This window comes from Trichoderma harzianum, assembly GCF_003025095.1.
Source record: "Trichoderma harzianum CBS 226.95 unplaced genomic scaffold M431scaffold_17, whole genome shotgun sequence".
Classification (NCBI taxonomy): Eukaryota; Fungi; Ascomycota; class Sordariomycetes; order Hypocreales; family Hypocreaceae; genus Trichoderma; species Trichoderma harzianum.
In genome coordinates, this window is record NW_020209265.1 from 175,496 (window position 1) to 203,230 (window position 27,735).

General features: G+C 48.3%; 15 protein-coding genes across 15 annotated transcripts; 6 read left to right on the plus strand and 9 right to left on the minus strand.

Annotated features, from left to right (window-relative positions):
* Positions 1 to 487: 487 nt before the first annotated feature.
* M431DRAFT_486588 (hypothetical protein) lies at positions 488 to 1,786 on the minus strand (the record flags this gene model as incomplete). The annotated part of the gene is made up of 1 exon (XM_024916401.1): positions 488 to 1,786. The coding sequence occupies one exon, from the start codon at positions 1,784 to 1,786 to the stop codon at positions 488 to 490; it is 1,299 nt and encodes a 432-aa protein (XP_024769262.1).
* Positions 1,787 to 2,517: 731 nt separating this feature from the next.
* On the minus strand, positions 2,518 to 3,835 carry M431DRAFT_271057 (hypothetical protein). The gene is made up of 2 exons (XM_024913947.1): positions 3,221 to 3,835; positions 2,518 to 3,155 (listed from the first exon to the last, which is right to left on the minus strand). The coding sequence occupies exons 1-2, from the start codon at positions 3,738 to 3,740 to the stop codon at positions 2,602 to 2,604; spliced, it is 1,074 nt and encodes a 357-aa protein (XP_024769263.1). The 5' UTR covers positions 3,741 to 3,835; the 3' UTR covers positions 2,518 to 2,601.
* A 569-nt stretch (positions 3,836 to 4,404) lies between these two features.
* M431DRAFT_125921 (hypothetical protein) lies at positions 4,405 to 5,113 on the minus strand. Its single transcript, XM_024912260.1, has 2 exons — positions 4,579 to 5,113; positions 4,405 to 4,519 (listed from the first exon to the last, which is right to left on the minus strand). Exons 1-2 carry the CDS (start codon positions 5,105 to 5,107, stop codon positions 4,494 to 4,496), a joined length of 555 nt encoding a protein of 184 aa, XP_024769264.1. The 5' UTR covers positions 5,108 to 5,113; the 3' UTR covers positions 4,405 to 4,493.
* A 1,512-nt stretch (positions 5,114 to 6,625) lies between these two features.
* On the minus strand, positions 6,626 to 7,820 carry M431DRAFT_97390 (hypothetical protein; the record flags this gene model as incomplete). Its single annotated transcript, XM_024924930.1, has 4 exons — positions 6,626 to 6,948; positions 7,030 to 7,312; positions 7,382 to 7,500; positions 7,571 to 7,820. The coding sequence occupies 4 exons, from the start codon at positions 7,818 to 7,820 to the stop codon at positions 6,626 to 6,628; spliced, it is 975 nt and encodes a 324-aa protein (XP_024769265.1).
* A 513-nt stretch (positions 7,821 to 8,333) lies between these two features.
* M431DRAFT_486592 (hypothetical protein) lies at positions 8,334 to 9,323 on the plus strand (the record flags this gene model as incomplete). The annotated part of the gene is made up of 1 exon (XM_024916402.1): positions 8,334 to 9,323. One exon carries the CDS (start codon positions 8,334 to 8,336, stop codon positions 9,321 to 9,323), a length of 990 nt encoding a protein of 329 aa, XP_024769266.1.
* Positions 9,324 to 9,884: 561 nt separating this feature from the next.
* On the plus strand, positions 9,885 to 10,768 carry M431DRAFT_97294 (hypothetical protein; the record flags this gene model as incomplete). Its single annotated transcript, XM_024924917.1, has 4 exons — positions 9,885 to 9,926; positions 9,979 to 10,241; positions 10,302 to 10,456; positions 10,536 to 10,768. The coding sequence occupies 4 exons, from the start codon at positions 9,885 to 9,887 to the stop codon at positions 10,766 to 10,768; spliced, it is 693 nt and encodes a 230-aa protein (XP_024769267.1).
* A 1,043-nt stretch (positions 10,769 to 11,811) lies between these two features.
* Positions 11,812 to 13,319, plus strand: M431DRAFT_512754 (hypothetical protein). Its single transcript, XM_024919901.1, has 2 exons — positions 11,812 to 12,084; positions 12,143 to 13,319. Exons 1-2 carry the CDS (start codon positions 12,065 to 12,067, stop codon positions 13,071 to 13,073), a joined length of 951 nt encoding a protein of 316 aa, XP_024769268.1. The 5' UTR covers positions 11,812 to 12,064; the 3' UTR covers positions 13,074 to 13,319.
* M431DRAFT_271134 (hypothetical protein) lies at positions 13,195 to 13,930 on the plus strand. Its single transcript, XM_024913948.1, has 4 exons — positions 13,195 to 13,357; positions 13,421 to 13,436; positions 13,501 to 13,683; positions 13,751 to 13,930. The coding sequence occupies exons 1-4, from the start codon at positions 13,315 to 13,317 to the stop codon at positions 13,782 to 13,784; spliced, it is 276 nt and encodes a 91-aa protein (XP_024769269.1). The 5' UTR covers positions 13,195 to 13,314; the 3' UTR covers positions 13,785 to 13,930.
* A 145-nt stretch (positions 13,931 to 14,075) lies between these two features.
* On the minus strand, positions 14,076 to 14,743 carry M431DRAFT_97400 (hypothetical protein; the record flags this gene model as incomplete). Its single annotated transcript, XM_024924932.1, has 2 exons — positions 14,076 to 14,480; positions 14,570 to 14,743. The coding sequence occupies 2 exons, from the start codon at positions 14,741 to 14,743 to the stop codon at positions 14,076 to 14,078; spliced, it is 579 nt and encodes a 192-aa protein (XP_024769270.1).
* Positions 14,744 to 15,122: 379 nt separating this feature from the next.
* M431DRAFT_153277 (hypothetical protein) lies at positions 15,123 to 16,520 on the minus strand. The gene is made up of 4 exons (XM_024912877.1): positions 16,314 to 16,520; positions 16,173 to 16,231; positions 16,029 to 16,095; positions 15,123 to 15,953 (listed from the first exon to the last, which is right to left on the minus strand). Exons 1-4 carry the CDS (start codon positions 16,339 to 16,341, stop codon positions 15,460 to 15,462), a joined length of 648 nt encoding a protein of 215 aa, XP_024769271.1. The 5' UTR covers positions 16,342 to 16,520; the 3' UTR covers positions 15,123 to 15,459.
* Positions 16,521 to 17,299: 779 nt separating this feature from the next.
* M431DRAFT_271175 (hypothetical protein) lies at positions 17,300 to 18,235 on the plus strand. The gene is made up of 2 exons (XM_024913949.1): positions 17,300 to 17,416; positions 17,475 to 18,235. The coding sequence occupies exon 2, from the start codon at positions 17,497 to 17,499 to the stop codon at positions 17,896 to 17,898; it is 402 nt and encodes a 133-aa protein (XP_024769272.1). The 5' UTR covers positions 17,300 to 17,416; positions 17,475 to 17,496; the 3' UTR covers positions 17,899 to 18,235.
* On the minus strand, positions 17,997 to 20,132 carry M431DRAFT_500069 (hypothetical protein; the record flags this gene model as incomplete). The annotated part of the gene is made up of 9 exons (XM_024917881.1): positions 17,997 to 18,157; positions 18,211 to 18,402; positions 18,456 to 18,575; positions 18,629 to 18,752; positions 18,808 to 19,200; positions 19,305 to 19,407; positions 19,565 to 19,566; positions 19,645 to 19,761; positions 19,827 to 20,132. The coding sequence occupies 9 exons, from the start codon at positions 20,130 to 20,132 to the stop codon at positions 17,997 to 17,999; spliced, it is 1,518 nt and encodes a 505-aa protein (XP_024769273.1).
* Positions 20,133 to 20,618: 486 nt separating this feature from the next.
* M431DRAFT_500070 (hypothetical protein) lies at positions 20,619 to 22,379 on the plus strand (the record flags this gene model as incomplete). Its single annotated transcript, XM_024917882.1, has 4 exons — positions 20,619 to 21,071; positions 21,136 to 21,627; positions 21,693 to 21,939; positions 22,003 to 22,379. The coding sequence occupies 4 exons, from the start codon at positions 20,619 to 20,621 to the stop codon at positions 22,377 to 22,379; spliced, it is 1,569 nt and encodes a 522-aa protein (XP_024769274.1).
* Positions 22,380 to 22,715: 336 nt separating this feature from the next.
* M431DRAFT_500071 (hypothetical protein) lies at positions 22,716 to 24,000 on the minus strand (the record flags this gene model as incomplete). Its single annotated transcript, XM_024917883.1, has 4 exons — positions 22,716 to 22,800; positions 22,860 to 23,441; positions 23,498 to 23,611; positions 23,675 to 24,000. 4 exons carry the CDS (start codon positions 23,998 to 24,000, stop codon positions 22,716 to 22,718), a joined length of 1,107 nt encoding a protein of 368 aa, XP_024769275.1.
* A 450-nt stretch (positions 24,001 to 24,450) lies between these two features.
* Positions 24,451 to 26,821, minus strand: M431DRAFT_153281 (hypothetical protein). Its single transcript, XM_024912878.1, has 5 exons — positions 26,324 to 26,821; positions 26,076 to 26,243; positions 25,940 to 26,025; positions 25,800 to 25,883; positions 24,451 to 25,735 (listed from the first exon to the last, which is right to left on the minus strand). Exons 1-5 carry the CDS (start codon positions 26,810 to 26,812, stop codon positions 24,862 to 24,864), a joined length of 1,701 nt encoding a protein of 566 aa, XP_024769276.1. The 5' UTR covers positions 26,813 to 26,821; the 3' UTR covers positions 24,451 to 24,861.
* Positions 26,822 to 27,735: the final 914 nt, after the last annotated feature.

The following is a 27,735-nucleotide window of genomic DNA, read 5'->3' on the forward strand; positions in this document are numbered from 1 at the left end:
GACATTGCCACATTGCTTTATCAATACAAAGTCATAATTCCGTCTCAACAAACATAAAATCACTCAGTCCCTTCTTCATCTCATTATTCCGCACAGCTATCGCTATACGACTCAGACTATCTACAGGCGTATTCAACTCCGCTATCTGCAGTGTCCGCTCTCGTATCCACATCACATCCGTGTCCGCCTCCGTGCCGCTTCAATATCCGCTCCGAGCTCATTGGTTGATCCGTCTTTCTATTTCTCCAAAGACTCGCTTTTCCCCCGTTCAATTTGGTCCTCCAACTACAAACAGACTCTCTTTCCAAGTCCCCTTCTGCAAAACTTCCTTCTTGACAAACGCATATCCCACGTTGCTAAACTTGCCGGCAGCATGTTCCTTCAGTATCATCAGACATTGGTTCCTTGGGTTAATCATCATCCCGAATGCTCCATTATTGTACTGTTCCCACTGACCGATCAGGACAGCCGTATGCGACCCGCTCCCCTACGGAGCAATTTCCCAGGTGCCCGTTGTATCAGAGTTAAACACGGACGCAGACGTCGTTTCCTCGTTGCTCTCTTTCACAGAAGTTGACAATGCGCTGAATCGGAAATATCCATCGTTTCTTATCATCCCCTTAGGCGTGTTTGCAAGTCTCCAGCCGCTGTCCATGACATCCCCAATATCCTTCATCCCGTCCTTGGTCTCTAGAATGGGTCTCCGTGCGGCATCCACCTGAGGAAAAACCGGCAACGTCGACAACTTTGGATTCGGCAACGTTTTCGTCGCAATCGCCAACCACTCGGCATGTTCTCCCCTCGCCAAAATTCCCTGCATCAAAGCAATCGTCGCACCCAACCGATCCTCATTCTTGAATTTGCTCGTATCAAGCGTCACCCCCATGATACCCATGACGCTAAACACCGTATCGACAGGGTATTTCGCCGCTCTCATAAACGAGGACCGCCAGATGGCAGTAAACATGCCCGTCTTGCCTTTCATGTCCATTGCATCGATCAGTTCCCTAACACGAGGTCGATCTCGAGCCATGTCGCCGAAAATGCTAATCTTGAAGTCTTCAGATGACAACTCCATCTTTTTTCCCTGGCGGTCGTGCATACTCACGCCGCTCCCCTTCATGGCCATTTCCAGTGTAGATTTTAGCGGCGCAATGGCTGCAACGCCCTTCTCAATCTCCTTCACTTCCACAAACATGTTCGATTGAATATAGCAGTCGCCACGGTCCCATGCAAACAAGCAGTGCACTGAAGGCGGCGCAATTGCTTCCTGTAGAGTCCACGCTCGACTTGCCCACGAAGTTTCCTCCGTGAGAGAAACGAGTCTCTGAAGACCGCCAGGAGCAACGATGCACTCCTGACAAGAGCGGTAAATGTCATACATGCGCTGAATCTGCCACGCCTTGTCATCTTCATTCGCCTGAAGAATGCACAAAGCATCTAGCCAAACTAAGTTACACCCATGCTGTTCCGCAGCCAGAGCAACGAGTCTCAGAACGTCCACAGATATCGGATCCGCGCCTTCGGCACCTGTAACGTGAATATTCGGAAGCGAAGATTTCTCATCAGGATGAGTAGAGAGGCCTCTCCAGACGTATGAGATGACGGCATAAGGAACTGAGGGAAGATCTTCGTATTCTAAGACGCGGAGTGTTGACTTATGAGCGAGAGCATCACCGTCGAGAAAGCGGTATCGGTGTGGTGTAGCTCCGGTGAGGGACAGCGGCTGGTCGGTGATGTCGCCGAAGTTGATGTGTAGAATCGGTTTACCCTCTGAGTCCGCCATTTCTACGGCAAATAATCAAGATATATAAGATCAAATTATCGATAAGAGAAGAAAAAGAATTCAAGGACAAGAATATCAGAGCGGGGGCAGTTTATATGTTCGCAAATATAGACCAATATTGGGCATCGCGGGATAATTGGCGGGGCAGCAGCATCAGGCCAATCAGTGAAGCTACAAGTAGCATCTCGAGGCGAATATTGGCCTGGCGGGTCCCAGAATTTGGCAGTTTAGAGGCTGTGGAAGGGACGAGAACGGCTAGACTTTGTGGTGATCCTCAGCTGAATCAATAGCTTGGCTCACATGCATGGCCCCCATGTAGTAATGCCCTTGAATTGTATCGCCACTTCATCCGAAAAGAAGGTGAATATTCACAGCAAGTCGCTCGTGATTATATGAATATGTAAAGAAAATTTATCTACTCATATGCATAATCACTCGCAAATGGCCAAGTAAACCCTCTCTCACTCAATTGAATAGAATAGAACCTCATCCTATCTTTATCCCTCCCCATAGCCCTCCATCAAATCTCACCCCGTGTTGTATAAAAAAATGTAGACATATATATATATATATATATATATGGAGTCCGTCTCTTACATGTATCCCTCGCACGCCCATCGTCATCGCATCAATTCGGCTCATGCTCATGTCATGTCTGCCATGCAAGGTTCATAGTTCTCACGCCATCGTACAAAGAAAACGCCAACTCCCCGCAGTCGTTTCCCCTCAAAAGTATATAAAATATCATATCAATGTCTTTAATGCCTGTTTCTCACTCATTAATGCCTATAATTCTTTTTGCCTCCCCCTTAATCCTATGACCGGCTCACGCCAAGCGTCTCTAGCCTTTGGCATGCGGGCATCTTGTATGCATCCGCTGCGGCCATCTTCTCCGGATCCTGGTAGAACCACCCCATAGCATTCTCCCTCAATTGCCTCTTGTGCATGACTTCGTTTTCACACTCGTACCGCAGTTGCCGCACAAGGTTGATTTCGGCTGTACGGTCCAGTTGAGTCAACTTGGACTTGCTATATGAGGCGACGTCGGAGGGTATGACAAAGTATTTGACATTGAGGTTTGGTGTTGTGCGGCCCTCGGTGAAGGGCGCCTTGGGGTCGTCGAAAACCATGCGAGGAGTGGCGGGTGTGGAGGAGCCGCCAGAGAAGATGGAGGTAACGAGAGGGATAATGAAGAAGAGGAGGATGGGGAGAAGACCCAGCAGCGTCTGGAGTCCAAACTGTTCTTGTTGAGGGCCGTCACCCTGGGCCTGTCGCGGTCTCGCTCGGGGCACGCCGCCGCCGAATTGGTGTACTCGAATGCCGGGGCCACCGCCAAAGTTGAAGACGAACTGGGGACCTGTATCAAACGCTTAATCGTCAGCATCTTTCGGTAATACTGTAACCATTGCTCCAATGCTCATAGCAATTACTCACCTCCAAAGCCTCCGCCAAAGGGACCGCCGCCGCCGCCAAAGAAACGCGCAAACATCTCCTCGGGCGTCATCTCATCCTCTCCCCAGCCACCACCTCCTGCCGCTGCAGCTTGCCGTGACCCAAAGCCTGAGAAAGGATTCTGCTGTCTGGCGCTCTCAAACCGGCTGTCGGGGTCTGTTCCGAACTTATCGAATTTCTCTCGCTTCTCTTTGTCGCCCAAGATGCCAAAGGCGCGGCTGACCATCTTGAAGGCCTCATCGGCGTGCTCGTGGCCATTCTTGTCGGGGTGTGTCAGCAGCGACTGTTTCCTGTACGCCTTCTTGATATCCGAGTCGGAGCACGAGGTGCGGACGGTCTCGAGGCCCAGAATGTCGTAAAAGGCGGTGGGCTTGCATTTCCGGATTCGCAGGACGGCGGCCTTTTGCTCGACGGTGTAGGAGCGGCCTTGATTGCCCTGGTTGTGTTCGCGAGAACGAGCAGCGCCGCCCGTGTCGGCACCGGAGGCCGTTGCTTCGGGCATTGGATGGATTTGTGACGAGGAAACGAGGCGAGAAGTCGAGAGTCGAGGGACGGAATTCGAAACGAGCAGAGCAAAGAGCGAAGAACGACGTCGATGGCGTTGAGGGCGTTGATTGAAGCGAGCTGGTGATGGATTTCCGATTCTTTTTTTTTTCTTTCTCCCCCCAGTGACAAGCTGGCTTCTTCCAAAAATGGGATTCCCGCAAACGAAAGTCCGCAAAAGAAGCAGCCCAAACGAACAAAGCGATAAGACTCGACAAAGCAACCGACCACCGAAAAATAAGCACAGGCTGGCAAATGCCGTCGAGACGTGCAAATCAATGCAGCGCTACAGACCCGCTGCTGTTGGAAGGTCTGAGAGCTGGTTCGTCGACTCTTCGCAACTTTTTGTGACTTGTCTAGATAGTAATCAATCAATCGGTTTAATGAGGGTCTTGGGCGAGATAGCGCTGCACCACGTGATGCCTTGGCTACCCTACAGCCAGAGTGGCGAAATTGGGGGCCAAAGGTACCTCCGGGTGAAGATAAGGTGATAAGGTACTTGTTTACCTTTCTATTCACTCACTCCGACATTTATTGTTCGAGATGGTCATACTCAGATATCATCTGTGCATTGTATTAATGTTTTTCCTATTCTTTTTAATATCGGTGTTTCGATATCCGGTACACGCAACTTTATGGCCTGTAGGGTACTGAAAGTCTAAATGAGATGTAACAAACAAGGACATCTCACATCTGTTCTGCCTGTGGCTATCTAGAACTCAACACCAATGCCATTCGCTATATGTGTTAGTGATGCGCCTGACTCCGAGTGGAATTGATACAGAAAAGATACATACCTTCCGCCATGAGCATCATGCCAAACTCGTCTGCTTCTGCCAGCCACAGCTCGCTTCTAGCATCCAAAGCATCACTCTCCTTGCTACCATTGACTCGAAACAGTTCCGTCATCTTGTAACTCCCCCCATCAGCCCACTGCTTTAGCCATTCTTTGTAAAGGCGCTGCCACTCCTCTTCCCCGTCACTCTGCCAAAGACATCTCGCAGCGGGTGCAGGGAACGGTCCCAGCTCAAAGCACGTGAGGATTGGATATCCGAATCGAAGCGACCACGCAAACTCGAGGTGATGGAGCCCGACGATTGTGCGGCGCTTGGCGGAGACGATTGCCCATTCTTTCCAGAATGGCATTGTATGATTCGACTCTTGCTCTAGGAACAAGCCCGTGCTAGCCAACTTGTGTTTGACGTTCCACATGTCAACCAACAGTTGTGCATCAATTGGATGAGCCAATGCTGGGGAGGGTCCGATCCCAAAAAAGAGGATGATGAGGAGAATGAGCATCGACTGTGCGGCTGCAAGAAGTTCCATCGCATTGTACTCATCATACTAATGTGAACATGTCGTGTTAGCTGTATCAATCAATTGGTAGAAAGCTTTAGGCCACGACTCACGTCTCTAAGTAGCCTTCGGACTTCATTGTGTACTGTTCTTTGCACCAAGTCACGGCTCTCCTCCGAGTGCATAATCCACATCTTGGCCAACGTGCAACAGTTGGCCAGAGGGATCGGTATGCCATCTGCTAACTGGAGCCTGTGGATCATGGGCGGGAGCTGGCTTGTGAGATGTGAGCCCATCATTCGAGGCCAAGATTTCAGTACGCGGATCACGAAATGCATCGTGTGTCTGGCGACGGGGTCGGTATTCGGAGTGAGTCGTGCTTCGTTGAGTAGCAACCGACGTCTGTAGTTGGATACAACTAACTCAGGCGCAATCGGTTCCGGATTGCCAATTTCGCTATTCTCCAATACCTCATGTCCAATTTCGGATTCTGTAGTCACGGAACCTACCGTGCCATCCCGATCTGATGCAGTATCCTGTGAGTTGTCCGCTTGGGAGCGAGGTGTGGATTCTGGTCCGTAGTCAATCGTAGAGAGAGCATCGTCGCTTTCTGCTAGCCGATTTTTGCCAATCGACTTTGTAGATGATGCATTTTTCCGTGTTGAGTGAATATTAGACTTTTCCGCCGTTGATACCACTATTGTCGTGCCATCTCTCGACAAATATTCACATGTGAGACTGCGCTCTTCACATCGACTACAACTCGGTCGCTGCAGATCACAGCGCAGCTTTGCACGTGCACAAGCTCGGCACGATTTCCGTCTTGATGGGCCCTTGATATCCTGGAGACAGCGCTTGCAGTGTCTTGTTAATGAAGATGCTGCAAGCTACTCGGTTAGCCTTGCTCTCCTTTACTTTATCACATCAATACGAACGGAAACCCACCTCTTGTAAAACGACGAGAGCAGCGTGGACACGTGAGTGAATTTCGTAACAAAGGCATATAGGAGAGTTGAAGGTGAGATTCTCCTATTGGTACTCCGACTCATGCATGGGATTCAATGTCAAGAAGAGGGCAAGGGTTCGGACTTCCGAATGCCTGGGAAGAGGTGGGCTACTTAATAAAACAGACACGCCTTGTGGCGTCCAATCCTACGGAGGTGGCTATTCAGAATAGGTACTACTAGATGAACTAGCATCTCTTGGCTGAGTGGGCTCTCCCGGACTTCCGGGTGTCATTCATATAGCGCAATATGCTCAGCTTAGGCGCAGAGTAGATACGGCATTAAATCTATTTATCAGCTAGAACATGAGTTGTGCGGACAAATACTGTTAACGGGCCACCGTATACGAGCTGCTTCGGTGAAATGACTGGCGATGATCACAGCGAAAATTTCACGAGCACTACGGATGCCGCGCTATCAATGCCAAGCCTTGAATGCCCCTGAAAAAAAGCACGGTGTAAGTCGACAAAATAAAACACACAATTTATTGGCTTCAGATCCCCCTCAAAAGATTGAGTCTATGAGGAGAAGATATATGGCGAAGTTAGTTGCCTTTTTTGTACACAGTATCCACGAAATCACGTATAGTGTCATCAACGCTGATGAAACCAGGTCGGCCAAGCTCCTTGAGCACCTCTTCAGCTCGCTTCACAACTTCATCCGCGGTCGACAAGTCTCTGCCCACAACGTCGGAATCTTCCCCCTTTACAAGCTCCGGGCGGTCAGGATAGAGCTGACGAACCTTGGCGCGCATTTCGTTCCAAGTGGCCTGCTTGTAATAGGCAAAGATACGCTCGTTTGCAATCGAAGACAGCACGGCGGCAGCGACCATCAGGAGAGCACAGTCCTCGACATTAATAATCCAAGCTAATACTCACCGTTAGCATATTGACAAGAATACATTCATCGTTCGCGGCAAGATCCATGTATAAGAGAGTGGGTACGAACCAAGAGTCATCACTCGGCTCCAGTCGCCGTCTAAGACGCGCTTCAGCATTCCCACAGAGGTGCCATTGGGTTGTTCTGCATCCAGCACGCGCCCAAAGTTTCCATCAGGAACAACACAGTTGGCGACAAAGGGAGGATTGTTCTCTTTCACCCAGGACCAGAAAGCCAGTTCTGCAGCAGCCCTGCTTGCTCCGTACACAGCCATGGCTCTCTCTACCGTAGGAACTGTAGGCTCTTCACGGGCCTTGCGAAGATCTTCATGGTTGTATGTGTCTACCGATATCTTGTGTGGCACGTTGTAGACGGCTGCCTCGACGGCTTTAGAGCTGGATAGATATACATAACGCTGTACCTTGGCTTGAGCGGCGGCTTTGAGCGTGTTGATGGTGCCATTGACGACGGGATCTATCACCTGGCTCGGGTCTGGACCAAATATGGTGGGAGTCGAGACGTAGACGACTACGGCGGCACCTAAATGTTTACACAAATCAGCCGGCTTGGCTCACTACCCACCCAACAGGTACGAGAGTGGCTTCCATACCCTTGAATGCTTCATCAAACGCCCCGTCGGTCTCAAAGTCAACGACTTGCACTAGCTCGAATTTTCCGGGATATTTCTTGTCGAAAATCCCGTGCATCCAAGCCCGATGCTGCTCAACGCTGCGGACTGTGCCGCGAACCCGGTATCCTGCTTCAAGGAACTTGTCACAGGTCTCAGCGCCAATGTAGCCATTGGCCCCAATGATGACGACTGTGGAGTCGAAAGGAACAGCTGGATTTTGGATCTTCATTGTGACGATGAATAAGAGTCTAATGGTGAACAAGTCGTTTGATAGTTTTCTAAATTTCTCAAAGTTATCATGTCAAAAATGAGAGTATCTTCAGTATCATATATAGGTAGATCCCGTTCAAACGTATAACACTTAGAACACAGCACAAGTTGTTCATATTAATTTGAATCTTACAAATTCTCCACTGACAAATGTTGTTTAGTCGCAATGCATCTCCGAGAAAAGAACATTGGTAATGATGGGCTTGTCTCAACACTGCACCCGGAACTCCGAGTGCATCAAACATAGAGGCTCAAAAGTGGACCATAGTCCATAATTTTAAAGATGATAAAGATTTTTGAAGCAGCCACGATGAATGGAGACTTGGGCATTTATGCAGTCTATCACTCAAGATGTGAGACCCAGGAGGGTATATTTGGGACAATCCTAGTCTAAGAACTCAATTCTGTGTCAAAACCACTTACCAACACCTCTCAACGCTCAAACACAACTACAGACAGACACCTCGACACGATGTCCGATTTCATGATCTACGGGGCCACGGGCTATACCGGTCGCCTGGCAAGCGAATACTCGAAAAGCATCAGCCTCAATCCTGTGCTAGCTGGAAGAAGCACTGACCGCGTTAAGCAACTCGCTGATTCGCTTGGGTTTGCGTACCGCACATTCGATGTCAATGATCGCCAAGCTGTAGACAATGGTTTGCGAGGCATTCATGTGTTACTCAGTTGTGCCGGGCCATTTGCACGTACCGCCGAGCCTCTAATGGATGCCTGCATAAGATCCGGAGTACACTATCTCGACGTATCTGCTGAACTGATCAGCTACCAGTTGGCAGAACAGAAGAACGACGAGGCAAAAACCGCAGATGTTATGCTTTTGCCAGGGTGTGGCGGCAGCGTGGCAATGCTTGGCTGCTTAGCTGGACATGCCATCAAAACTCTCAATAAGGTGGCCAGTATTGATGTTGCTCTGTTCGTCGCCGGAACAATTTCGCGTGGCTCAGCAATCAGCACAGCGGAAGGCGTAACAGCTGAGTGTCTAAAGAGACAAGATGGTCAATTGATCGAGCAGAATGTCCAAGATACGGCTGAGTTTGACTTTGACGACGGGAAGGGCTCAGTCAGCTGCTTTCCAGTGACACTTCCAGACCTGCTCACCATATGGAAGTCGACCAATAGTCCCAACATCAAGACTTTTGTCCATGTGTCTGGAGGTGCTTTTCCGACAGGAGATTTAGCAGCTCTGCCAGACGGTCCAATGGAGGAGCAGAGGAAAGAAAACCGATACCATGCTGCTGTGGTTGCCAAGGGGGATGATGGGACCATCAAGAGGGCGGTTCTTCACACGCCCAATGGATACGATTTTACATCTGTGGCTTGTATCGAGGCTGCGAGAAGGGTCTTGGAGGGGAAGGCTAAGGGAGGATTTCAGACGCCAGCCATTACTTTTGGCAGCGACTTTGTAACCACTATTCTAGGATCTACGTTGAAAGATGTGTAAAATCGTAAAGAAATGTTGGTTAGAGTGTAGAAATTTTATATAACGAGTTGGATTTTAATGAAGAAAAAGTTGTATGTCTAGAGTATGACACCGTAATGTGAAGCAATAGACCGCGTTGTCTGCCACCAGTCCATTAACACTTTCACGTATCTTGCTGTATACCTGAATGCTTCCTGTTCATGCGCTAACGTTTTTTGAAACAGTTCTTTATTGTACTTCATAAATGAAATCATATTCATTATAATCTCATTAATTCATGGGCATTAGTAAGTGGTATTATGGTTGGAGTTGTCCGTACTCGGAGTTCCGAATTAGCCAAGGCGCATGCATTTCGCAGCTCTATCGCAGTTAATCAACTCTCTCATTTGTCATTGAATTAAATCATTAATTCAGTTGGAATTCAGTAACTCCGCTAGTATCATTGAATGAGAATCCGTGATTTTACAGTGAAGACGATACATATATATTCAGGAACGGATGCGTCTGATGGATGGACTGTTCATGTCTCACATCCCCTAACCAGCACAATACGTTGAATAGCAACCAATTACTCTAATCAATATGCCGAGCTATCTTGTGACTGGAGCAAGCAGAGGACTTGGTGTATGTTGCTTGGATAATCGCATCAATCGCAATGCTAACTCGAATACGATAGTATGGCATGATCAAGGTTCTGGCATCAGATCCCGTCAACAAAGTTATCGGACTTGTTCGAGACGCAGCCGCTACTCGAGCTCGCCTAAGCGCCGACAACGTATCCAATGTGCATATTGTAGCTGCAGACATCACTGATGACAAAGCCTTGAGAGAGGCTGCAGAGGAAGCGAAGAGCTTCCTTGGAGACGCAGGATTAGATGTCCTGATCAACAACGCCGCGTACGTGAGCAAAGCCACAGAACTGAAAAACTTTAAAGACTTGTAAGGCATACAATGGACGATATCGTCTTCTAGATTGATGGCTAATGGCGTTGGAATCAGCGAACATGATGTGCCGGCCGTCTTGCAAGATGCACAGCAGAGCTTCGAGATTAACGTTGTGGGAGTTCTCAAAACCATCTATGCTTTCCTTCCACTGGTCCGAGAAGGCAAATTGAAGAAGATTGTAGCAATATCGAGTGGTATGGGAGATATCGGTAAGTCTGCTAATTATATTATCGCACAAGATTTCCGGCGATGCATAAGAAGATTGAGTTAGTGCTAATCTTATCCCAGAATTCATAAACAGCCTCAAACTCGCCAACGCAGCTCCTTACGCCGTAAGCAAAGCCGCCTTGACCACCATGTTTGCAAAATTCAACGCTGCGTATCAAGATGAAGGGCTCTTGTTCTTTACCATATGCCCTGGTCTCGTCGACACCGCAGAGGGTGATGCCACTTGTATGATTCAATCTCGGACGGCCCAATTATTCGACAGCCTACTGACTGATAGTAGTATCAAGCGATGACTCGTTACGTTTACAGGCAATCATGGCTAAATTTAATGATTATGCGCCGGGCTTTAAGGCGATGGACCCAGTTACTGCTGCGGAGAGCTCCTTGGCGGCAGTTGCTCGCTCGTCATTAGAGACGGGGCATGGAGGTTCATTTCTCAGCCATAACGGGACTAGGAGATGGATGTAAACGAATATCTGAGGCTCAACACCAATTGTCTCTAGTCAATAGGTTTGGGATTTAGGGACTTTGTTTGACGCTTTCGACACACCAGGGTGTTGATATCAGCTTGAGAGTTACGCTACCATTTTGTTACGACACAATAGAGTCTTATACCTGCAAAATAAATGAATTCGATCCGATTTCTACTGCAACGTAACTCAAGCTCCTATTTTACTACCTTTCTTCCCAACATCTAGTAATATTGCCTACCTACCTGAGGTACACATGATGATGCGCTGCTACCCTACACCGCGGTGATGAGATTCGGAGCAAAGTACATGAGCTCCATGAGTAAGGGTGACGTGAAGTAGATATGAGATGATAAGCTAGCTCATATTGAGTTATTTCGTCCATATCGTAAATTAAATAATTGATTGAATCATTTATTCGAGGGCCCTTCCTTCGATATCGTGACTTCATTCACCCTAGATATGTAGTACAACTTCCGCTGCTGTAGATCTATTTGTCTGTTTCACAGGGCCGTAGGAAAGTAAATATTAAATAAATTTACCCATGGGAAAGAATGGTCGCAAGAATCACGGATGGAGACGTTTAATGAATGGACCAAGAATGTAAACAAATGCTCTGCAGGTATGAATTGGTTGCCTATGCATTAAAGTCTTCTTGCTCCTATCAGAGCGATCGATCCCCCACTCCACCAAGGTGGGAGGCCGACAATGACGATTGATCACAATTCCATTGGAGCAAAGTGCATCTGTATTGTTACATGCTCCTGCAGATATCCGTAATCGAGAAAAAAATAATTTTCTGATCAAATCATTAATTAACGCATCATGTCCTGCCATGCTTGTGATTGTATTCGGAGGCCTGCATTCACTCATCCTACCCGGGACTGTAGGCCTTCCACAGCTGCAAATTGCCTGACGACATTAACTAGCGAATGTTTTGATGCGTCATTCCTTTCCTGTTGGCTTCACAGTTGAATATCTCGAAGCATAAATAGCAGCCACATGCCCCAGAATTATGATGCCGACTCTTAGATCTTCACACATCTACGCACCATTTGCATGGTAGGGTATCAACCCATCGTACCCACTCGTCTACAAGCCTCGTAACTGCCAACAAGCATGGATAACAAGTATGAGAGGTTTGTTAAAGAGATTGCCCGCCATGATGGTTGCATTTAATGCTGACTCTGGGATTAGCATTCTGGCCTCTAAGCCATTCAAATTCGTTGTCGGGCCTAAGAAGAAGCAATTCATCATGCACGAAGCTGCGATAACAAGACTTTCTAAGACACTTGACAAACTCTTGAATGGGGGCATGAAAGAGTCGAAAGAGCATTGCGTTTGCTGGGAAGACATTGATGAGAAAACCTTCCTCCGCTTTGGTGAATGGGCTTATACGGGAGATTACAAACCTGAAGAACCGGAAATCCTTTTAGATGCCTCTCAAATTGCGACTTCTAAAACGGGTGCGAAAAAATTAAAAATCATCAAACTACTATCTCCTGCCGCCACATCTCTCGCATCATTTAAGACACAGGACGAGACCTGGCACCATTGCGCGCTGGTAGAGACTTACAACCAGAATGTGACGTGCCAGTCTTGCAGAAATGTCTACTTTAACACTCAGTGCTGCTCTAACTGTGACGCAAGGCAGTACACGACTTGCTCTCAATGTCGAGCCGGATCTATCAAGCCAGCGAAAAAACAAACCATGATTGAGAAATTCAATAAAAATTCTGCATATGCATCTCCAACTACCCCCTTCACGCCTCGCAAGAACAAAGAGAGCTGTGAGGACTACAGCGAAGTCTTCCTTTCCCACGCTCGGCTCTACGTCTTGGCGGACAAATACGACATCAAAGAGCTGCGTGATCTCTCTGCTCATAAGATCTGGGTTACTTTGAAGGAGTTTACACTCTATCCGGAACGCATGGGAGACATTATTGGCCTGGTGAGATACTCGTTCCAGAATACGCTGGAGAAGGACAAGCTGCGTACTCTGTTGAAGGATTTCTGTGCTTGCACTGTAGAGGACTTGTGTAAGGGCGAAGGCTTTCAGGATCTGATCTGTGAAACACCAGAATTTGCGTGTGAGTTGATCATGGAAATGAGCACGCGACTGGCCTAAGAGCTGAGAGGATGGATATCATTCTCTTGTTAGTTGGCATAGGGAATTGGATGGCAGTAAGTTAGTTAGATTGATACCTGGAGCCGCTAATAAAGCGCTGAGATTCCGCGCCAGATTGGACATGTGGACCCAGCACATGTCACCACTTCCTATCACGTGATCCAATTGCTCTTGAAGATTTCGAGATCATCACCACCAATAGCCATCCAGCTGCGATATCCCAGATCGCAATACAGCCAAAATGCTGCCCACTCGAGCGCTTCTCAAGCGCTCCGTTTGGAAAGGTAACATTCATTCTCCCCAAGTATCCAAAATCTTCAACAATCACTAACTCCAATTTCCTCCAGGCCCAAACCTCGTCCCGTAAGAACCGCCCCTCCAAAGCAATCAAGAAGCCACCCACTCACGCATTCTATTACTTCTACAGCCTTTCCATCGTCTTCCCCAAGGGACCCAACGATAAAGTCCCTCCCGTCCGAACACAGGCCCGCTCAGCGACCATCCTGCCCAACTTTGTCGGCCTCAACTTTGAGATTCACAATGGCAAGGATTACCACCAGGTGACGATAACGGAGGACATGGTGGGGCACAAGCTGGGAGAATTTGCGCCGTGAGTAAATTGGATTACCATGTTGTTTTTCTGGCGGTTATGCATAGATGGCTAATTGGAGGCATAGCACACGGAAACCGAATATTTGGGACAGGAAATAGACGAGGAACGGAGGGAATGGGGAAGAGAGGATGAAAATGTACAGTTACTTGTATCAACGCCATAATGCCACGACTTATTGCATGCTTTGAATCATTGGCACAATAAAAATTGAAAAAAGAAGAAAAGAAATAAAGCAGCTCGTATTGTGTTGGACCAACGAAACTAAAGACCTAGTAGGCCTGCCCTGATAAAACCCGTTTCCAACGCCATTATCCCCCCAACGCCATATGTAAAACATTGTCGATATAATCTTTAAGCCGCAATCATTTATACCCCATGTATCCCTCCCCTCATCGGTAAAACTCGCTCCTCTTGACATTGACGCCATACTCGCCAACCGCCATTCCCAGGTCCTCCATTGTCAACACCGTCCTATTCTGGCTTCCTCCCTGGCCACCACCTCCAAAACCCGGTCGTTGAATACCCAAAGGTCCGCCCTTGCCCTGATCCTTGGTGCCCGGCTGCCCGGACTGCTGACCAGGGATGGGAAATCCAGCTGCGGCGCCGAGGGTGCCCATGGGGTTGTTTGTGTTGCTGGACGCGCGGATGCGGCTGTACTGATACGCGTCGGCCGCGACGTCGGCGATGAACTTTTGCGTGGCGAGCGCGAGAAGGCGGGCGAGACGAGGATCTGTCTGGGGAGGAGGAGGAAGACCGGCTTTGGTCATGTAGTAGTGCGTCACTGCATCGGGAATCTATGACGGGCAGAAAAACAGAGGTTAGCAACACACAATCCATCTAGAAGCAATCAATCTCAATATGCGCAACAAAAGAGAGGACGTACGATGGGCGCATAATCGTCAATCTTATTGAGAAACTCTCGCAGGGAAACGTCCTTTCGCGTGGGCAGTTTGCTCAGGTCCTGGCCGGCGGGCGCTATGGGATCGGGCACGGCGTCGCTGGGCCCGTTTTCGGGGGCAATCTGCTTCTCGACGTTTTCCGGCGCGTCGCTGTCCATGGTGAAGTAGGATCCCGAGTTTAAATGACGCAGGGAGAGGAGTGAATGTGCTGGGGATGAGAGCGTGAAAGTTGACGCTTGAAAGATGGCGAGGTTGATGATGAATGACTATCACGTGATGGGCATGACCTCTGAACCGCGAAACTTAAATCGCCTCATCAAATGTATTTTTTTTGGCAGCATTTCAGGTATCTAAATATTAGATACATTCTAGCTTCATGATAATTGTGTTAATAAATTGAATTCTTTTTTTTGAACGTGCCCTCATCTTTTATTGTGGCTCTATTCAATACTGGATGCGCATAACCGCATGCATCACATACATAGCTCATACCTTGCCCCCCCCCCCCGTTCCAGATTCAAACACATTCAATTGATTGCCCTCTAATTTTTTCGTCCACAACGTACATGGCCCAAACTCACGAAATCCTCATATTAAGAGATGACGCCCTTTCCCTTACTGCCTCAAACCGAGCATACCATCAAACGCCGCCGATGCAATCATTCTCTCCCCGTAAAACTAATTTCATCCCGTGCATTGTCGTAGCCGTAGAGCTCCCTTGTTTGCGGTGACTAACAAGTCCTCACAACGGTCTGCCGTGAAGTTTTCATCACCTTGAACAGACCCCAGAGTGATGACCTGTTCCAATCCCTGTCGCAGGGCAATAGCGTCACCTCCTTTTTTTGTAAAGCACCCAGCAAAAGCCCTTTGTCCCTTAAACAGGCAGCTTAAACTTCTTGCCCTTGAGAACCTTGTTGTAGTAGATGTAGAAAAAGTCGCTGTAGAGAACCGTCTGGATCAGGCCGGCGACAATGGCAATCCAATCCACCTTATGGTTGGGCTCTGCGATGTAGCGGTAGATCCAGTTGGGGATGTAGAGGGCGCGGTAGAGTCCGAGGGCGAAGAGGTAGTGAGTCGTGATGGTTTCTGCCTCGCCAGTGCGCTGCAACATAAACAGCTGCGGGAGGATGGCCACAGACTCGAGCCAGATGGAAAAGGCCCACATGATCTCGGCGGGCGTGTAATAGTAGGGGAAGGCGACGGCGAGGATAGCGGCACCGCCGAGGAGGTACTGCACTCGGAAGGTATCGACGTTGACATCGTTGGTGGGCTTGTAGGCGTTGGTCATGAGGTAGATGATGTAGCCCTGGGAGCCGATGAAGAGGACCTTGAAGACGAAGTTGTAGATGCTGTTGGTCGAAAAGAGATCTGCCCTATGTTAGCTAGGTCGAATTCGAATCTGTGTTGCCATTGGACCTTGTTTATGGCTGGTGAGAGGCGTACCGAGGTATCTAGTGAGGTAGACGAGCAGATACAGGCCTTGCGACTTGAAGGAGATGCCCGAACAGCTCTACAAGGCGAGGCGCCGAGTTAGTCAAGCTTCGAGAGAGGTGAAGGGAAAGGGCCGGCAGCATGGGAGAGACGCACCTTGAGCTGTACCATCTTGTGCAGCAAGATGAGGATACTCGCCAGATGCGAGAAATCCGCTGTTCCTGCGTTAGCGCATCTGCATCTATCCATCTCGGCTCGTCGCCCTGATCCGAGGTCGAGGGACGTCTACGGACTCACCAGCAATGCGAAAGACGTTGAGCACCATGGCGGCGGATTGGGTGCCCCGGGATCCGGAAAGTGAGCGGTCAGAAGGAAAAAAAAGAAGAGAAAGAGAAAAGATAAGAGAAAAGAAGAACGAGATGCGGAGATTGCGCGATCCGGCGTCGAGATAAGAAAGGATTGATCAAAAGATGGACGGTAGTTGAAGAGAAGCGAAGGGGCGATAAGATTGGATGATGCAGCAAAAAGGACACGAACGCGACTGGCATGTCATTGGACAGAAATGCAAGCAAGCTCCAAGGGCGACGTACAGTATTTACGTGAATTTTACACGGTGTGCAATGCAAAGCATAGCTTGTTGCCGCTTCTTAAAATAGCATGGAAGAGCCTGTTTCGATCTGTGCTTTACTCTGGGCAAATTTTTACTGTGCTATTTCAGACTTGATCGTGCCTTGTGTGCAACGTGTTACAATCGAGGATGAGCCCAACACAGTTTGTACACGCTCGGGTACCTCATTCTGTACAGCTTCAGAGTTTATGCTACCTGACTTACCTAATCTCCAGGATGACATCATCGTGTCTCGACAGGGCCAGAGACGACAGCTTCATTCATACCAATTGAGAAAGCGAAAACGAAGCCGAAAATGTATTGATAGAACAAAACTTCAACGCGTGATTCAGCTGTTGGGATTTAGCTGCATGTATTACAAGCCAATCACACATTCAATATCATCCCCCAGCTATCTGATCTGTTCCATGGACCCTAAACTAGACTCTTCTTAGCTAAAAGAATCAACCATAAACAAGCGCTTTACAACTTAAGCTCAATACAGTCACAAAATCTTGGCCTAACCATATCCAAGCGGATAAGCCAGACCATGTATGTCATTTTCTGACCAACCAGCGGAGAATCACTCAATGTTCCTTCCACTATGGATCATTAACTCAGGTTCGACTGTAGGAGTAACAAAGCCCAAGACTAAATCCTTCTACGAGAACTATTTAGTCCCCTTGAGCCCATGCTAGAAATCGTGACAGCGCCTTTCTCACAGAATATTTTTGAGAGAGTACCGTATTCGGTGATACCAGATCGTACTTGTTCCATCCCAGCTCTCATCAAGGTGAGACATTCAATCAATATCATGCAAGCACTCTGCCTAACTGACGTCCCATTCATAGCGTTTACTGCAGGTTCTCCAATATGAACGCAACACAACTCGTCGAGAAGCACTTCCAGACCCTCAAGGTCGACCAACAGGCATGGCTCAGCTTATACGCCCCCGATGCCGTCGTGGAAATGCCAAACTCGCCTCATCCCCACCCTACCAAAGTAGAGGGACTCGAGGCCATTGGCGCTTCAGTAGCGGGCTTCGTCGGCAGTATGGGCGATGACTTTAACGTCCAAGTCAAAAAGGTTTATCCCATCGATGGCGAGGATGCTGCTTTTGTCGAATTCACCATGACTGGAACGGTGACGATGACGGGGAAAAAGTACGAGCAGAATTATGTGTCATATTTCCGCGCTAAGAATGGCAAGATTGTTCTGTATCGGGAGTACTTTGACAGTTCACGGATAGCTGCGGCTTTTGTGCCTGATAAATAGAGTATTTTGACGGGATTATGTCTTATAGAAGCGTGGTGCTAGCATAACTACAACCGCAATGGCTTTCCTTACTGCCTCTTATTGTATAACGTCTTGATTTAGAGGAGACCAGGGGGGCGTCGTTTTGGAAAGGTATTCTCATACGCACGCAAAAAGTTTAGCAGCATTCCTTCACCTCCGGCAGTCGTAAATGCAACCAAACCAATGGGCCGGCCGTTGTACTCGAGGTATGACAATGGCATCGTTGCGGAGGGGTAGCCTATCAATGCTTAACAAATGCCTACGAGTAACTGAGCTGTCATGGATCCATACCGGCAGCCGATACTAACAAGTTTACGGGAGAGTCAGCTGGCGCAATGATTAGATCCACGTCATATTCTTTGAGTGTCTTGTCAATGCCAATGTCTCGGCCAACTTTGCGCGCGTGTCTTAGAAGAAAATCATGCTCTTCATCGGACATTGTCATTGTGGCGGCGTTCTGGAGCTGGTCTTGGTTGTCGTAGTCTGAGTAGGGTCAGTGGGAAACTAGGGACTTGTGTGACGAATGGCAGACTTGCCTGGTGGAAGTGCTTTTTCTGCATGGTTCTGGTTGAACCTTATGAGTTCATCCAGGGTCCGTACTTGGGAATACTCGAGGGTTCCAAGGCAAGCTTCGAACGTGGGTTTAAACCGAGCCGCTGAACAAGTTAGATCATATTTCAGTGACAGTCGAGCAAGAGGGCTGTTTAACCTTGAATGTCGTAGAAACTATGCCGCCCGTTCACTTCAAATGCATCGATGGATACAAGTTCTACTTCTTTGAAGGACTTTGCCGTAAGCGCTATCTTTGCGTAAGCAGCCTGAGTGTCTTTTTTCTGGAGATGTTTGTTTAGTGAGTCTGTAAAGAGTTCCAGCATTCATTCAGCTTACTATCTGCGCCGTGGCTTCTGGCACTGGGCGCTGTAGATCAGAGTCAAAGAACCATTTTGCTGGAGAGAGAAACCCGATTTTGAAGTCTCTAAAGTCACCAGCCATCATTTGAGAATGAAACTTTCTCTTTCCGCTTTCCTTTGGAGTGACTAAGACATCCAAAAGGTTTGCCAGATCAGCAGGCGATTTTGCCATCGGTCCCGCAGTTTCGAATAAATGGGACAGAGGTATCAAGCCATCCTGTGGGACCAGGCTCATCGTTGGTCGGAGAGTATACAATGCCGCTCGGGTGCTCGGTGTGATCAAAGATCCTCCAGTGTCCGTTCCTATCGCCAAAGGGGAATACCCTGCGCTGACGCCAACGGCAGAGCATGTTGATGAGCCAGAGGGCGACTTCAGATGTTTGCCAACATTAGTAAGTGCTTTAGGACGTCAAGTCTGCCATCTTCTTGACAAATATCGTCTCAGCTAATGAGTGGTCATTTTCCACTACTCACCGAGTGTCCAAGGATACAATCGGTCAAGTCTACATCACCGGTAGTGTATGCAGATTGCGTTTGACCGCCTAAAGCCGACCATCCAGGCATGATGTTTGAGCCCCTGCAAGAAAACATTAGTCACCGGACGGAGAATAGATACGTAGTTGGACGAGGCTGGACGAAGCCGTGTCAGTTGCGTACTTGAACCCAGCGAGTTCCTGATGATCTGGATGTTAGATATGATAAATATAGCCAATTCAACGGAAGTACTCACTGACAACTGTGTTTTCCCTATGATAATCATCCCTGCTTCAAGAATCTGCATTTTGTTGGGATTTTTTTCGCGGTGAGATTAGACACTCCAACGACTCACTCTTTCTATAACCTCAGCGCTCTTTGACGGTCGCGATGTAAGCAAAGCAAGACTTCCCCCCGTCGTGTTCATTCCCAGACTTGGATGGGTTGCGATGTTGTCCTAAGAACTAGTTATTCTTGCAATCTACAGGTAGATTGAGTCACTCAAGTGAAGGTGAAGCAAACCTTGACGAGGATGGGAATCCCGTGAAGGGGCCCGCGTAGGTGGCCATTCTTGCGTTCGAGGTCCAGGGCGGCCGCCACCGTCCTGGCTTGTGGATTTCTTTGTAGAACGGCTCTAAGATAATTGTCATGCCTATCCATCTGAGCGAAGCATAGATCAACCAATTCAACGCTCGTGAGCTCGTCAGTCGTCAAGAGCTGTTGGAGATCTTCTGCGGTTGCAGTTAACAGATCAATCGTTCGCCGTGGGGTCCCCGAGGGCCGCGGAAATGGCCAGGCCAGTCGAAAGAAATACGCCAGAGAGCACATAAGGATTAAGAGCAAAATACTGCAGGCCGTATATGGCGGAGATAACATGATCCTTGGAGCGCTCGATTCTTGGTCACTAGAAAGGTCGGCACTGGGGATGGTGTAGATGTATCGGATGAGCAGGCTGGTTGTTGGCGGCGGAAATCATGTGAGGATTAAACACGGACCCTTTAGTTACCTCACGAGTTGTTATCCTCTCTATTCGTCACACATGTTAAGCGACTGGGCCCGATAATTAGATGTTACTGGTAGATGTTGGGTGTTGGAATGTGCGGTTACATAAAGACAGCACAGAGCATTGGACGGATCATTCAAAATGCCTTACATTATTGCAAAAGAAAATGCCGCGTTGTGTCGAGATTTTACACACAGACACAGTTGCTAGGGCATAAATGAGCAAAAGGTTACCTCATCGTCACATGGGGGCATTGAAGCTCAAGGCTCCTCCGTCTCAACCCATCGTTTCCTACGTGAGCCTCTTCAAAGATGGATATCCAAGCGCCGCCAGTCCCCGAGCGCATCGTCTCTAACGCATCATATGGCAAGGTCGATCCGTTGACTACCACGGCCGAGGAACTGCAAAAGCTTCTAACATCAGGTAATCTCACAAGCCTAGATTTGATCAATATTTATCTTGGTCAGATTGAGCAGCACAACAAAAACGGTCTGAAGTTGAATGCAATCATTTCAACTGTACCACAACACATCGTTGTTAAACGAGCCAGACTTCTTGATGCAGAAAGAGCCACTGGCAGCATACGCGGTCCTCTGCACGGAATTCCAGTTGTCGTCAAAGACAATGTAATGACCGACTCTTCACTCGGCGTGGACACTACCTGCGGCTCCTATGCTCTTGTTGGAGCCAAGGCACCAAACGCTCCAATGAAAGATCGTCTTCTGAAGGCTGGCATGATTATCATTGCGAAAGCCAATCTATCTGTAAGTAATCTCATGAGGCCACTCTCCTGGGCTACGGATGTTGACTTGTGTTTCTTCTTGTCAGGAATGGGCTGGCTCAAAAGGATTCGGAATAGTAACCGGGTGGTCAGCAGTCGGCGGCCAGACGCAGTCACCATATATCAGGGGCGGCTATGTGCATGGAGATAAGATTTTAGGACACAGCACTCCATGCGGTTCTTCATCTGGATCTGCCGTAGCTGTGGCCGCTGGGTTCGCACCTATAGCACTGGGGGCCGAATCTGACGGATCCATCACACAACCAGCTGGAAGGGCTTCTCTGTACGCAATGAAAGTTACCGTTGGAGCATTAGATACAAAGGGGACATCGCCACAATCTCCAATTACCGATAGTCTTGGCGGCATGGCCAAAAGCTCTGGAGACCTTGCTAACTTTATCGGAGCTATGATGGAGCAAGATCACTCTTCTTATCTCACGAAGACGTGGGCAGGGCAGAAAGTTGCCTTTGTGGATCCCAATAAGTGGGAGCTCCATCCCGCTGTTTGCGACCGGATCGAAATCGTCCGCGAAAAACAAGTAAGTATAAGCCATGCTTATCATTTAGGCCAATTATTGTAATATTGACATTCATCATCTGAAAGATTTCCGAGTTTCTCCAAGCTATAGCTACTATCCGGAAGTCTGGAGCAGAAGTGACGGAAAATGTCGTGTTGCCACAAGTCGATGAGATTACTTGGGAGGTTGAGGATGCCCTTGAAACGGTATGGAACTCATATCTTGGCGGTGAAATCAACTCTTTTCTCAACGAATACACCGAATCCTCGTTACGCACAGTTGAGGAGCTGATACAGTGGAATTCTGATCACAAAGACTTGGAGCTTCCACCAGGTAAGCGACATCACCTGAACGAGAAAAGCCGTTGCAAGAAGCCAGAAGTTGACAACGTCCCAGCATTTCCGGGCCAACAGCAGCTCGAAAATACGTTGAAGAGTAACCTGGCAGAGGAGAAGCGGCAAGATATTGTCTCAATCATCCGCAAGATAGCCAAAGATGACGGATTTGACCGAATCTATGAAGATACAGGGGCCGAAGTGCTCATAGGACCATTAGACGGGCGGATTGTCACCGTTGCTGCTGCTGCAGGATACCCTGCCGGAGTGGCGCCGTTGGGATATGCTGACAACTACAATGGTAGAGAATACGGCGTGGTCATTGTGGCAAAGGCTGGGGATGAGGGAAAGATTCTACAAGCCATGAGTGCTTGGGAGAAGACGATGCCAGGACGGATCCCGCCGCCACAGCTGGTAAATTATAAAGCGAGTCTGTGAAGCCAACGATCCTCGTGCTTTGGAAAATACGGCATGACAAAGCAGGAGTTGTTCCTTAGCTATTCTACCATGTAAGGACTTCAATGAGGTTGATTATAGACTTGAAGTTCTGCATCGCAATTTCAAGTTTTACAAGGTGCACGCTTCATGGTTTAGATGGAGTTTTAGAACCCTTCTAAATATGTGTTTGTCAATGATGTCGCTAGAATAAGCTTTTAAATGAGATAGGTAAAATTATGTCTAAATTGATTATAAATATGCTATTCAGCATATATATTAAAACTATCTATATGAAGAGTAAATATCGCCCTGATATACTAGAAAGATGCCTACGCATTAAGGCTTCACTCCATGCTTGTTCAAGAAGGAAAAGATCTTCTGGAATGCCTGAGGAGCGACCTTGTGGAAGTTGAGATTATGTCTGCAGCCTTGTTAGAGATTGATGACTTGTAAAAGAGGTGACCAAGACAGAGTACTCACCCAGCAGGCAAATCCTCCACGTATTCAAGCGCCTTTGAGCCTGTGAAGATGGTCTTTGTGTTGTTCACCACGCCAACGCAGTTTCCACCACAAGCAGAAACGTCAAACTGGCCCTGGAGAACGTAAACCGGCGCCTTGATGTTCTTGTAATGGATAGTCGTGGCGAGGAGCGACGGGAGTTCGCCGACGGCAAAGGGCTGGCTGCCAACATTGAAGGTGTACTCGGCAACGCTGTGCTCAAAGTAGGGAGCAGCATAGTAGACATAAGTCTCGGCGTACAAATCTGCGGTGGTCAGGTATCCTGAATCGAGCGCTCCCCAGCGCAGGGGGTTTTGGGTTTTGGCAACGCGAAGGTTAGCTCCGGCAACAAAGGGAGGAAAGTAGTCAAAGGTTCCGCTGAAGCCAGTCAAGACGAGGCCATCAACGGCAATGTTTGAGGCAGCTGCAGAGGAGATGTAGGAGCCGTAGCTGTGGCCAACGAGGACGACTTTGCTGGCATGGGCTTTGGTCTTGGCGTAATTGACGAGGCCCTCCAAGACGGCGACCTCGACTTGGAATTGTGCGTCTGTCAACGAGTTGACCCTGTTATGGAATTTCTTTAGTATAGAGACCTATTATTTGTACTGGTATCAACTTACTTTGGTGATGATCCAACGCCAATGCGGTCGTAGCTAAGAACTGAGTAGCCCGCGGCAACGGCAGCGTCGACAAAGTTGTACTGTTGACTTCCTGGGAAACTTGGGTTCCAGTAGCTGCACCAAAGCTGTCAGCATCACTTCCTCTTACATTGAATAGATTTTGCACCTAGGACTTACAGCTTGGACTCAATAATACCGTGTGTGAGCACCAACGTGGGGCCTCCATTGCCGCACAATGTAGCTCCCACGGTGTAAGTGCTCTTCACCGAGGCAGAAGTTTGCCCATTGATGGGAAGAGGGTCAGCCGAGTATCCTGAATCTCGACGGGTGAGGTTGAGAGTCAGAGCAGCTACATCCCAATCATCCTTGAGAGATGCAGTCACAATGAAGCGAGGCGTCGAGACAGTAATTGGGATTTGAACATCCCGACACTTGGCCGAAGGTGGCTGCGGCAGTGCCTGAGCGGCAGCAGCGAAAACAGGAATTAGCCGATGAAAGAGCATTTTGATGATTATAACGAATGGAGAGCTGTTGAGTTATAGAAGACAGACAACTTGAAGGATACAGTTGCCATTGTTGTTGGGAGTTGCTATACTTATATCCCGAGACAAACCATTCCTCTTATCCGCTCTGTCGGTAACTTAGTGGCATTGGTAATAACTCGATAGCCTGTCCTTAGTAAACATCGGCAACATTTACACTGCTTACATATTCCTCGGCTGATTACTACGTAGGAGAGGGCGTGAGAGGACGTGAGAGGGCTGTTGCCGTGTAACTCTAGATTAGCTTCCCGCATCTCGCGTCTTCAGATGTACTCCACACGGTAAACCCAAAAAGGCTTGCGGATACCGAAACAAGGTTCAGGGTCGAGAATACTCTAAAGCTTTACTCTAACGAGACAAAGGTCATCCTTGTCCAACATAGTCCCATATCCACAGCTATGGAATCAGAGGCGGAAAAACTGCGACTAAGCTAGACGGCTGACCAATGGTTTATTTCACCGTTGCTCCATAACTATTATCTCCATTTACTGCATCGGTATTCAACCCATTTATAAGAAAGCCTCATTTCTAATATCGGCTCCCTTTCCATCGGCATTTACATCATGCTCTCCACGGACCTGCATGCTAGGGCTGAGCTACGGGGTATGGGTTGCCCGATTTGCATGTGTTCCTGTCAAATGCGCTCCACAAGGAGTGTTAAAGACTCCATCGCATGTGCTGACTACAAAATTACTATCTATGGTAGATGTATGTCCCTTGTGATTACATGAACATGATGTGATAACCCACAGACCTATTAACCTTTAAACTAAGGGATGGCCCAGCCCGATGGTGCATGTATTGACATATATGCAATTTTACCTAAATTATTTGATGGACCAGGTGTTTGATCCGATTTGTGATTGTTGATCCAGACTTCCACGTGCCCTCGCTTCTCACCGTCCGCGCCGTTTCGCTCGACCGTCGTTTCCTAGCCTGCATCTCTTCTACAAACTTGGGCCATGTATTTGTCAAGACCAGATACTTGATATGGCTTTGTATGCTGTCAAACACCGTCACGTCAAAAGCATCAGGAATTTCGCCGTCATATTTCACCCTGGTAGTGACCCTGCCGGTTAGTTCAAACGGACCATCAGCATCACACCGCCAAGGGGCAACTTCAATGTCGAAAGGAGTTGCTGGGTTGATATCCTGCTCTCCACAAACAACGCGAGCGGCTTTTTCGAAAATATTCTCAACGCGTTTGAGCTCGCCAGAGGCCAGATTCAGGGGAAACTGGGCATCTTTGGGGCTGATATAGTCGACATAAATCTCCAGGGCGCCATTATATACTTCGCGTTTCTGTTCATTACTCAACTTCTCACCCCATAATGACTTCCATTGTGCAACACTTGTTAGGAAGGCGATGTTCTCTCCAGAAAAGTCTCTCAAAGCAGAGAATTCCTGCAGAGGGCGTGGATCCTCGGTGAGGACCAATTCGAGGGCGCTCATGGTCAAAAAGCGATCGCCTAGATCTTCCTGAAACATGTCGATAGCTTTTCCCTTCGGGCTTGATGTGTTGGAAGAGATAATCCAATTTTCTGAAGAGGATGGGCTAGGCGGCGTATCGTCAGATGAAGTACCCCATTTGGCATTTGAACGCGCTGCTTTCTTTTGCCGAAGCCAAAATTTGAACACTTCGAAGACGGGAACGAAAACAGTGAAGATTTCAAACATAAGAATGGATAAGTGAATCCTGTATAATTGATGGGCTTTCAGTAAGCTTACTTCATTCACTCAATCCGTTCGGGAGCACTCACCATTGGCTCGGTGTGAAGTATCGATTGACCTTTTCAAAGGCAGGGACATAGGACGAAATTAGGAACATCGGCGTCGCATGAAGACTAGATGAATTGTTAGTTATACCAAAAAGTCCTTTCGAGAAAAATGGCCAGCGTACTTGGAGATACAGCATCCGATGGTTTGTGTGCGCCATCCCATAGTATCGCGGATTCCCCATGCTCGCCAAATCAGAAAGGGTGCAATCTACGAAGAACTTAATCACCGCTGCGTTCTTATTATAAATCATGACTTACGATCCAAGTCCAAACAACCTGCCATAGCACCGACGGCCACCATTCCCACCCTCGACCCAAGTCCACCAGCTGCTCGGGAATCGTCGCGCCACGAAGTTCGGTACCAGGAATGCCAAATGTCGGATGGTATTTTCGACATGCTACCCACATACCGACGGTGAGGAGGACCTGAATGCAACGTTTAGCACGTGAGCAAAGGGAAGAAGAAAACTCGCGCTTTGCCAACGCGGAGTCTTAGACAAACACACCTGGACAATCATTCCGAGACCAATGAAAAGCAAGGCTCGCTTTGTATGATCCATATTTCTTAGGCGGCAAAGCCACGAAGTTCTCGTGCCATTGCAGCCGGGCTCGACCCGACGGGAAGGATGAGTAAACTGTTTCTGCAGTCTTGCCACGCGAAGGAAGCGGAGATTGGACGCGTGGAAGAGTGCGACTCCCAGAGGGAACCAGAGGCTCATGAAGAAATATTGAATGTCGTATGCGAGAACTAGTGGCATGGTCGCCCCAATAGGATATGTGATCTGTGCGAGGATCCAGTATATGTGCAGAAATGCAATAGCGGAGAACGACAGTAGCAGGCCGCGAATCTTTAGCACAGGGAGGTTTCTGTTGTACCAGCAGAAAACCATGCCTGTGATGAGAAACGTCGTCCATGATGCACACCAAGAGATGTAGAATACGCCAACCTTGTCCCAGTTGGGGGGACTCGGCGGAAGTGTGTAAACAGATGCCATAGTGGTGGCCTCTCTTGGAGAGATGCAATAACGAGTGAATGCTAAATAATGAGAGTGTTCAAAATGATCATCCAATGCACAATCATTTTAATAAAGATCCATGAATCTAGAAAGGGGCTGAAAGGGATTTAGGTCTCAGTCATTATATCCATCTCAGCGATTGTTCAAGTATTACTGCTCCCCTCCCTTACATAGGATGTCTTTTCTTGTCCAAACCTGGAAGAAGGTTTCTGTTCTGGAGTTGCTGATCACCAGACTAATAAATGCTGTGTCACAACTAGTTACTCTTCCTAGAGTAATGAGAGACATTTTGGGCTATCATCTTGGCGGTCATGGGTGTGCGGAGGCCGTCTTTTATGACAGCTCCTTCACATCGCGGGAAAATGGGAAGGCTGCCTACAAGCACTCATAACGTGGAGGTTTCGCTTAAGCTTAATCCCATGTCATCTAGTTCAAAATCACGCTGGGATCAAGTAATACCCTTTAGGATCAACAACGCAAGGAGAGAAATTTGACTTGAGCTGGGGTCGGGGAGACGAGTACCTGGAATCCGTCATGTTGGGCGTCCAACCATCCAAGACATGTCTCACGGATTGGCTGCGTTCCGGGAGAGGAAAAAGAAAATATGGCCAAAAAGTAGGGTAAGATGGCAAGGAATAACAAGGAAAGTCGGGCTTGGCATTGCGGCTAACATAACACAATCGGGCGAAATTGAATGAGGCTTACACGTGAAGCATAGTAGGATTGGTGTCAACTTTGGTAACGCAATCCTGTCGGCCGAGACATACGCATGATAACCGTAGTGGGCGAAACTGCTCTCAGGATCTGACTCCACGCATCTCTCCCGAGCTGCAGGGATCTTTGTATCGCGATACGGCCGATCTCCGCATCGATGAAGCCGCTCTCCCTTGACGCTTTGACAC